This window comes from Pagrus major, chromosome 21 (assembly GCF_040436345.1).
Source record: "Pagrus major chromosome 21, Pma_NU_1.0".
In the NCBI taxonomy this organism is placed as follows: domain Eukaryota; kingdom Metazoa; phylum Chordata; class Actinopteri; order Spariformes; family Sparidae; genus Pagrus; species Pagrus major.
The window spans coordinates 28,903,202-28,913,654 of record NC_133235.1 but is presented as its reverse complement, the minus strand read 5'-3'; the positions used below and the strand labels follow the sequence as shown (position 1 = coordinate 28,913,654).

Sequence of the window (10,453 nt, the reverse complement as noted above, 5' to 3'; positions counted from 1 at the left end):
AATACCACCAGGCTGTGTTATTACTACTGTAAGCAACAGCAGCCAACACTAGGCCAGTAAGACCAGAATAATGCTGTGATGTAAAGGTTTGGCGCTGGTTCTAGTCACTGAATCGCAGCATGGTGCGGTTCTATAGCTGACCCTGATCGCTGACCTTTAGGGGGGGAAAGGTAACAGAGATAATTCCTCCTTTGGGAATCTACTAAACATCCCATAAACACAGACTTCCTGGTTGACCGTGTTCCCGCTGCAGGAGAAAAGAAAAACAAAACCCACATGTAGATCCAATAAATTCTTTTTATCGATTTTCCAATAAAAAATACATTCATACAGAAACTATTTTACAAAACAATTTCAAATGAAAAAATCTTGTTATGCCATAAAACAAACAAAAATAGAGCCTCATATTTTTATTTTTTGTTTTTTTTATCTCCATGTTTATCCAATAAAGATTCTCTAGCTAAAGATAAGGGTGTCTTTCGCAGGTCTTTGACAAGTTGAGAGAAAAAGAAATCACATGGCAAATAAAAAAAAACCTTAATACTTATAACGGGCACCGGAATGCAAAAAAATTATGACAATTCAAGTGTCCAGAACAATTCACGTCTGAAAAGTATTTTTTTGTTGTTGTTTTTTTTATGTTTTTCTTGAAAGATGATGATAGGCCACAGGTGTATACGCAGTTGATGCCTTTTTTTTTCTCTTTTTTTGTTAGAAAACGTACATTTGCTCTTCCTTTCTCCAGTCAAACCAAAAAAACAAAGATGTTACAGAAGCAGAATGAAGGAGAACGGAGCGTCGTCTATTTTACAATAGTTCCTCGGCCTCTCGTCTTTATTGGTTCATCTTTACAAACAACGCACTGCACTTGTTTTTTGGTCCCATACCCTTTCAAAATAGAAGCTTTCTTACAAAATTCTCTTAGTTTACAATGTACATATCTTTGACAATTCTCAGTGTACGGACTTTATTTAATGTTGACCAGGTTCGTCTGTACAGGTGTTGACTCACAACGAGGCTGTCCTTAAAGCAGACAAGTTCTTCGTCAACACTTTTTCCACATGTTGTTACTTTTCAACAAAACATATCGTCCATAAAAACACTGCGGCTCCAGAATATGTTCGGGGGAAAGATGGTGATTGAGTTCATCCAATTGTGAAACTGAAGGGAATTTCAATTAATTGATTTTTTTTTATCAACCCACAGAGGAGTGTGTTGAAGTCATGTACAGAAACTGAAGTTTTTTTTAAAAAACATGCATATAGTGAAGCTGACACACATCTGGTCCTGGTCACGTCTCTGTTCACCTGCAGACAGAAAAAACCTCGAAGACCTGCAGCAACAGCTCGAGCTTGAACTGGTTAGACCGGTTTTTAGGTACCGTTTAATCAGATCACGGGTTGTTTAAAACCAGGACTGAGTAAAGATACTGACTCACCCCGAGGGCGAGACTTACCAAAACATACAACATCAAAAACAGACTCGTGACTGAGAATGTCGTCATTACTCTTAAAAGGACACATCCGCTTCGATACAGACTGTAAGCTTTTGACACATCGACAGATACAAACGGCCTGAACAGTGTACTGTAAATGTCCTAATTCGTCACAAGCGCGGTGGCCGAGCACGCCACATTTCATGAGAACATATTTCCACGACTCTGTACCTTTTTGACAGCAAGTTAAAGTCCATCTGAAGTGCATCCACACCACCGTATACTACATAGTAGTAAGACCTTTACAAAACTGAATTGCTTCTCCGAGCGCTCCACAATTCTGTCTCCGACCCGGATCATTTTGGGGGGAATTTAGTTTTTCGATATAGTTTTTGATACATTTAACAGATAATGCACAGAGATGTAAAAATGGCAGTCATCATGAAGTTGATATATAGATTTTTTTTATTATTATTTAGAAGTTTAGAGCAGTCTGTCGCCAGACAAAAAGAGCAAAAAAGGTGCGACTGTATGGATCAGAGCCTTTTATAAAGCAATTCATTAACGCACTAGTGCATTCGCAACGCCCGTTTGGTGTGTGTGTGTGTGTGTGTGAGAAAGAGAGATCTATTTAACAGGACAAGGCCACTTACATAAGGCATCAGTAAGGTCAACAGTGCATTTACAGATAGAACGAAAGAGAAGAGCAAAAAGTGAAGAAGAAGGAACAGAAAATATCCCATGATCAAGACAGTTGCCAAGCAATAGTGGTATCCCCAACTTATCAAGAAACTTAAGAAACAAAATGACTGCCTTATGTGTTTTGTACAATACTATGATATTGAGTAATATGAAGGTAGCTGCTCTCGAATGGAATTTTGTTGTCCTATAAGCAAACAGGTGAGCAACACATCCCCAGATCCCATGCAACTTCTGTTATAATGGCATAACTGTTTGTGTACAACCGTTTGTTTTTTTTTTGTGTGTTTTTTTTTTTCTTCTTTTTAGATACAGAGCTTACACAATGGACAACAAAATGAGCTTTTATAGCGTGTATGTTTTTGAGACAGGCTACATAATACATTGCACATTTAATAGCTGCACTAAACAAAACGACCTCCCCATGTTCGAAAATGGGGAGCTGTAGTTCCACCTCCGGGCAGAGAGGGGGCGCTCTCCTAGCAAAAATCTAGCTCCACCGAAGACAAACCCCTCCGCTCCCCCTCCACAGCCGATATAGACTCAAACAGCACAGACAGAACCCTTGCATTCATTCTCAGTGAGACCACAAATATTTCCCCCGCAATAAAACCTCCCCTCGCACAACGTCACCCTCTCCGTGTCATTCACTCGCAGTTTCCACAATGCAAGCTCCATCCGCTCCATAAAGCCAGCACAGGCATCCAGTCGCAGGCACTCACAGTCCCCATGCGCACAGGCAAACACACTGTCATTGGAGGACCGGCGACCCCCGCAGGAGTCCCATAATCCTCCAGGAAAAAAGCGTCGAAACACCATACAGAAGAGTCTCTTCCCGTCTTTCTCCGGCCCCAGATTGTTTCCAGTTCTTCACGTCTCTCTCCCCGCCCCTCCTGTTCCTCTGTTAAAAAAGCCTTTCAAGAGCAATCTCCACAGCGAGGTGTTGGAGGCACTAAGTATGGTGCAAATAATAGCCTGCGTTGCTTCATCTTTTTCCACTGACTGGAACACGGCGGTGTCCCTGTTAACGCTCCCAGGACACACCGGCCTCGCTGATCCCCCACAGGTCAGGACAATCAACCCGAATCATCCCACAGAGCTCTCAACACGGAGGCCATCTTAGATGTGCCTCTTCATGTGCAGCGCCAGGTGGTCAGAGCGGGAGAAACACCTGAGAAGGGAAAAATGAGAGAAGATTTAGCCGATGTGAGACTATATATCATCGTATATCGTTTCTAGTTTAGTCTGTTCCTGGTTTTAAAGGCTGCGTTACAGTAAAGTGATGTACTCCTCTGAACTTACAAGCACATTACTGATGGTTATTTAGTTAAATTAATCTGATTATGTTAATATTTTAATGAAGGTACCAGTAGCCATCCCAGCAATATTGTCCCAATATCAAAAAATATCACGATATTTGATTTTGCATTGATGAAGAGTTATTTTTCAAAATATTGAGATATAAACAGTTTTGTTTATTGTGATATAACCTAAAAATAGCATGATTATTTTAAGGCCATATCACCCAACCACTGTAAATAAAGTTATCATAACCTAAACTGCAAGTAAGAAGGATGGGAAGAATTGGAAAACCCCAATTTTTTTGGCACTTTCATGCATTTTTTACCAGCCTGGTTGCTGGAATTTAGCATAAATGAGCGATTTCTAATGTATTACAGAATTAAAACAGTTTATTAATACGTAAAAATAAAGGTAAATAGTTTTGTTGTTTGTTTCACCAATAAAACTGGATTGTATGTAGATGACAGTGCCAGTGATGGTGGCTTTACAGTCCAGCTCATCTCTCACTCGGAGGCTGACTGGAACAGTTTGCTTGCTTTTCCTACTTGGCTGCACAATATGACATGAACGTGGTGAGTTCAGGGACCGAGGCCCATGCATCACTCTCATCCAATTTCCTGTCACAACCTATTCAGGGTTCGTCTGATGCCATTATCTGCCGTCACCGTGAAAGAAACCACATGGGGGACGCTAAAGCTACAATGGCTCATTGAGATGCTTCTCGTCACGACACCTTCTGGCTTCGACTAATCAGCCGTCCCCGTTCGACCACTTGCCGAACTCTCTTTTCACGCAACCCCTCGGCCTCGACCCCGTTCCATCGGTCCGTCCTTGACCCTCATTCATCTCGTGTCATCTCCATAAACCAATTTGCAAACACAAGTGGTGAGTCTTTGTCAGTGAATGAGCACTTAGCACCAAAGGTAAAGAGACGGGGGGGGGGTTACAGCTGCACTGAAGTTATTATTGTGGATATCTGACAGCACTTTGTTTGAGAGACGTTCATTTTTTGACTTCCAATGCAACTTTTTCCATTTTTTTGCACTTGTTATAAGGTCACCCAGGTTACGTGTCAGCTATCGTCAGACATTCACTGGCTCTCTCACCTGTCGCAGTGACTGCATTTAAATGGCTTTGCTCCGGTGTGCTTCCTGAAGTGTCTGGTGAGCTCATCGCTTCGTGCAAAGCGCCACTCGCAGCCCTCCCATGAACACCTGTAGGGCTTCTCACCTGCAGACATCGAAAAGGAAGCAAAAAAAAAATATTAACATTTATATAGAAGTGCATTCTTTAAGATAAGATTCCATAACCTTCGAAAGACCTCTTTGTGAAAATACTTTACAGGTTTCATCCTTCAACACATCTAAAATACAGAGCAGAGTCTATAAATATGATGGTAATTCATCTAATAAACCTTTCCTATCTATTAAATCTCGTCTCTTCGTGTCATAATTGCAGTAATTTCGAGCTATCAATCAAAATGTCACGCTATCTGACATTTTGCGATTCAAGTCCTCAAATTTGCAGCCAATATACACAGTTCCAACTCATCCCAGAGGTTTTATAATGCTGTTTTCAAAGAAAATACCAGCCTGTACGAGTGCTAAGCAGATTGGCCCGGCTACTGTAAGTTGAGGAGAAAAACAACCTCGTGCCTTGTGGGTCTTGAGAGCTGTGGTATGCAGCTTTGAGGAGCTGCTCGAGTAGACGGCTTATGCAACAGGGGAGAGCCGGCAGGGGAAAAAAAATAGAGACTGTTCCTAATGGTCCTAGAGGCCATTAACCATGTTGCTAACATGGTCGGCGAAAAAAGGATGCCAGGAATGTGACTTCCTCTTCTAATGGACGGCACAGCTTGGCAAGAGGTCAAAGGTGACGAGGGAAACTGTTCACATTTGAACCCCCGGAACAAACACCGCAAATGTCAGATTCCCATAATTTCTTTCTTTTTTCTTTCTTTTTTTTACTGTGTGAATGCAAACGAGTGGCTCTCTGAGTCTTTTCCCATGGTGAAATCTGAGATCTGCTGATTTGTTTTCAGGATCCACATCCTCTGGGTGCTGCTCGGCCACAGAGGAGCATCCCGCCTCCCCTCCCCCCCCTCGTGAAGTCACGTTCCTCTGTGTGAATTAGGTCACAGTTGAGGGCATTCCTTCTGACAAAACTATTCAAAGTATGTGGGAGTATTTTCAGCGCTTTGCGCAAGTAATCGACACTCAAGTTCATTTCACTGGCGCTTCTGAGAGGTTTTCACACTTCAGACGGGCGGATTAAGTTTTATTTAGCAACAAGTGGTTTAAAAACATGACGTCACAACCTGTCGGGTCGGTCTCACCCACATCCCCCAGCGAGTTTCGCACTCATGACATTTGCATCTCGCCGTCAAGCGTCTTTACCTGTGTGTGTGCGCTGGTGTGCTTTGAGGTGCGAGCTCTTGGTGTACACCTTCCTGCATCCGTTGAATTGACACCTGTGCACCCGCCTCCTGCCGTCAGGCGACGCCTCCCCGCTGGTCAGCCCCGTCCTCTCCATGCCCCCAGTTCTTATTTTCCCAGGTGAGTGCAGCACAGTCTGTATCCCACTCCACACCTGGGTGACAGAGCTCTCCTTGCCCAGCTCGGGCGAGGACGGCGGCGTGCTGATGATGGCGGAGCCCAGGTCTTCGCCACCGTCTCCCAGAATGTCAGTCAAAGAGCCGGAGGAGAAGTCGAGGGTCGGGGAGAGCTCCTCGGAGCTGTCCGAGGCCTCGCTGCTGGCATCGGAGTTGAAGCCGCCGGCGTCGAGGTGCTGGCTGTCCTGATTGTCTTCCTCCTCCTTGATGTGGGGGATCTTTGGGTCCTGGTCGGTTGACTTGTCTCCGCAGGCGAGCATCAGCTTGCTCCACAGGTCCTCCTGGCTCTCAAATTTGAGGTCGGTGGCTGAGACGTAGGGCTCGCTCTGGAGGTACCTCTCCAGCTCGAGGCATGTCTGTGTGGAGGGAAGACAAGATAGCAGTGAGTTCAGGGCTGCACGGAGCCTGAGGCCTGAGACACAAGGCTTCCCTTCAACTGGAAAGTCCCTAAAACACCAAAAAAAGTGATTTCTTTTCAAGGGAAACACAAACTGTGGTGTTCTTCTACACACTGTGTTTATTCTTAGCAGCGGCAGCAGCAGGAGGGGGAAATGCTGTGACACTGTAACACCACTGGCCCTGTTTCCTTCCTGCCTGCAGGAACGAGGCAAGACACAATGTCCTATGCAGAGGATAGTCAGGAGCGTTCTAAGGATGCCCTCTGAGGCCATATCAGGGAAGATTACAAGCACCACATTTCCTTCTGAGAGCCTGCAAGAACAAGGTGCTCTTAACCCGCCAACACTCGCACGGTTGTGTGCGTGCGCGAGTGCTCGTAGGTGCGTGTCAGGCTCGGTCATGAAATTTACATATGCTACAGAGACCCCCCTTTGGGTTAGGGAAGTGCTTGTAGATCTTTTAAATCTATCAATTATTCAACATAATGTGGATTTAATAATGCATTCAGAGGCATCGCTAGAAATAACATAGCACACCAGGGACCGAGAGGAGGGAGGTCTGGTTCATGGGGGTCCATAAAAAGCCTGGCATGAATACTGCAAGAGCCGCTGTGGATTGTGGGCTTATTTTCTTTGAAAAGGAAGTGAGAGAGCACTTCCTCAACCCACTGCAGTCAGCGAGCACAGGCCAGATCATGAGGGCCGCGGACAGGCCTCTGCAATTTCCTAATGAAGCAGATTTACAGCCAAATTTTATAATAATACAAGTGAACTCACACAGCTCGGAGGTCAGACGATGGATCTGAATGGCTGGCGAGGTACTTAAGGCAGTAATATAGGAGGTATGAGGTAAGAGGAATGAAGACATTCTCTTATGCTCCATCATAATTTCTTTTCTTCAACCTTTTTAAGAGTTTCACCTCTAATAATATTAAAATGAGACTCTGAGGAGGGGATATCCCTCTGTGGCTGTGCACAGCTCAGAGGCATATGCAAAATAGAGCCTGTGTGCAGACTCTCGATACATTTTCATAGAAACCCAACATGAAATCTCATCAAATCTTAAAGTAACACTGGATCGGATTGAAATAGTCATAAGAATGACGGAAAAGTGTGAATAAATCATATTTCTGCACTTTAACTGAAGTACAGATGGGGTTTGCTGCTGTCTGGGGTTGGATGCCACTTCAACTTATCACGAACAGACTTTATGTCTAAAATGGGGATATTGTGGTATCATCGTAGTAATTTGGTAATTAGAGAGAATGCATACAAGACAAATGTTTCTCGTCAGCGGTGCTGGATGAATCCCAGGCGAGCTTTAAATGCCTGGGAGGGCGACTTGGCCCGGAGCCCGCAGAGATCTGATAGACGGGAGAGATAGAAGAGGATCGAAGCGTGTTGCCAATTCAATTCATTTCATTCCCTTAAAAAAAGACGAGAAGCAACTCTTCGCCCTCCCCTCGGTTTCCAGCATAAAACTCCACTGCTCCGTCATCCAGGGGCCGCTTTGTCGAGCCAAATTGGACTCGAAACCAGCCTCTCTCTCTCTCTCCTTCTCTGTCAGACTGTCACTCTCTCATCTGTGTGTGTGTGTGTGTGACAGAGAGAGAGAGAGAGAGAGAGAGAGAGAGAGAGTGGAGAGAGAGGAGAAGAGGAGGAGATACGCGCAAAGACGCACGACTCGCCATTCAGACGCTAAATCTGCAACACAGCGTGTTTGTATTTCATCGCAAGCTCGATGTGGCTCGTAAACATGCGAGCATGAGCCCAAAATATCCGCAACGATATTATTAACAGTGAACCTCGCCAGGAAAAACAACTCCAAGCGTGCTGAAGACACATTAAACACTGCAGAATTATTATGGGAATGGTTACAGAAATCAAGACGACCACAAAAAGTGTGAAAATGTGCCCAAAAAGTCACTATTCTGTCCCACATGCACGCTATTAGAGGGTATGGAAATACCGTAGGATTATTAAAGAGATCTGTCGCGGAGGGAACTTGCATCACTTCCCCTGTAAAAGCACGCAAGTCCACTTTTAAAAGGGAAATTAACTGTTCCACTAAATCAAACGTGGAGTTACGTAAACAACTTTGACATTTGCGCGTCCGCACGCAGCTGTCAGTGAGGCGCAAGTTTCCCCCAGAATCACACACACATTCCCTCTCTAACGCTCCTGTGCACCGCGAGCACGATCTGTCAAAGCCGTGCGATATGGGACGGGGAAGGGGGGAGAGAGAGAGAGAGCTCGTTTACCTGCTGCCAGTACTCTTCCAGGGACGGTAAAGCTGAAAAGTATCCGGTGTCGTGCACAATCTGGAGCTCCTGGAAGATGCTACACATAGGGATGACATCCATTTCACTCCAAAAGATGCAGCCACGAGTAGAAAAGCGAATTCAAGCTTGTTAGAGGAAACGAAGCCTGTCGTGTTGAGAGAGAGAGAGGAAAAAAAGCTGGAGTCTTGGCTGTATTTGCATGTATGATAAGTCTGGGAGCCGTGCGCTTCCAACGGAGGGTTTGAGCGTGTGACGCACCGAGAGCGCACAACACCGAACTCTCTGAAACTCCGTCAGCGCTCTGACTGTAAACTTCCCCCCCGATTCAAAATTACAGACAAACCCACCCCCATGTGATTACATTACGTTTCGGCACGTCCGCCAATGAGCGCGCAGGAGCGCACCACCCGCCTACCAGACCACCCCTGGCCAATGCTGAGCCAGAGCCGACTCATCCTGTCTGTTGTGGTTGGCGCAGGGCGCGCAGCGTCCCCGGCTCCCATTGGGCTAAATCGGCGCTATTTTTAGTGCACTATATAACCCAGTCTGCTCTCTCTTACCGAAATGAGGAAGTGAGTTTTCTACTGAATCAAATGCGAGCTTCAGTTCCTCCGGAGCGGCGGCAGCAGGAGGAGAAGCGCTGGCTGCTGCGCTCCTGTCTCGAAATAGACACACTCCACTGTGGTCATTTCATCACACACACACACACAACACACACAGACACACACACACACACACCGCGGATGTCTCTTCTTCTGGAGATGAAAAATGCCTGAATGTTAAAAAAAGAAAAGAAAAGGGGGAAGTGCGCAAAGACAGACTGATTAGTTCGGTTCTGTAAAGCGCAAAAAAAAACAACCTGGGCACCAATATTCTGAGGTGAAACTCCGGGGGATCGTCAAAAGAGCTGATCAATTTCTGTTCTATATGAAACACATCAGATAGACTTCTTCTTTTTCATGGCTGCCCAGAGATCCATGAGGGATATTACGAGTCTCCCTGTGACAGTGCAGACAGTTTAATAAGCCATTAAGTTATAATAGAGTCGCCATAAAGATGATTATTCACAAAAATGCTGTGCAGGTTATTGTAGCGGCAGCAGCTTGAGGCTCATCATGAGGGACAGGTTTGCTTCTGCTGGAGATGATGTTCAAGTGCGTGTGTGTGTGTGTGTGCGTGTCAGTCACCTGTGGCTCTCTCCTTTCTACGAAAGCCGGCTGGCTTGCTCTTGCAGCAAAGCGCCTCTACTACTCTCGATTATGATCATGAAACCGCATCGCCGGTTTGCTTGTTTCCTGTGGAAGAAGGTACCAGAGAAAAAAAAGCGCGGGCCACCCATGGTGCATGGTGAGAGTCTCTAATACAAGATACATGTTGTAAATACACACCGGCACTCTTCCACAGATGTATTTGCCTTTTATTCCCCCCTCTTCCCTTTTTAATGAAGATGATCATTGCTCTGCCCGATCAGCGCTCCCCACTTCCCTTTCCCCGGCAGGATCGAATGAGCATGAATAATAATCGGAAGGTCACATGTTGATATATGAAGAGATTTATGTCTTCGATGTGTGCTTTTGCTGCATAAACACTTCATTTGTTAAAATGTCATACGCGCTTTGGTAAAATAAATCTCAGCCGCTCATTATTCCATGGATTTAAACTGCAGGTGATCAGGCTTTTATTTTGTTAAATGAGAAGTAAACTATCCTACTTCCCTGGATGAACA

The 10,453-nt window shown here is 45.1% G+C and overlaps 1 protein-coding gene across 1 annotated transcript; it reads right to left on the bottom strand.

Annotated features, from left to right (window-relative positions):
* Positions 1–279: 279 nt before the first annotated feature.
* LOC141016946 (Krueppel-like factor 6) lies at positions 280–9,060 on the bottom strand. Its single transcript, XM_073491550.1, has 4 exons — positions 8,707–9,060; positions 5,833–6,403; positions 4,543–4,666; positions 280–3,305 (listed from the first exon to the last, which is right to left on the bottom strand). Exons 1-4 carry the CDS (start codon positions 8,806–8,808, stop codon positions 3,254–3,256), a joined length of 849 nt encoding a protein of 282 aa, XP_073347651.1. The 5' UTR covers positions 8,809–9,060; the 3' UTR covers positions 280–3,253.
* Positions 9,061–10,453: the final 1,393 nt, after the last annotated feature.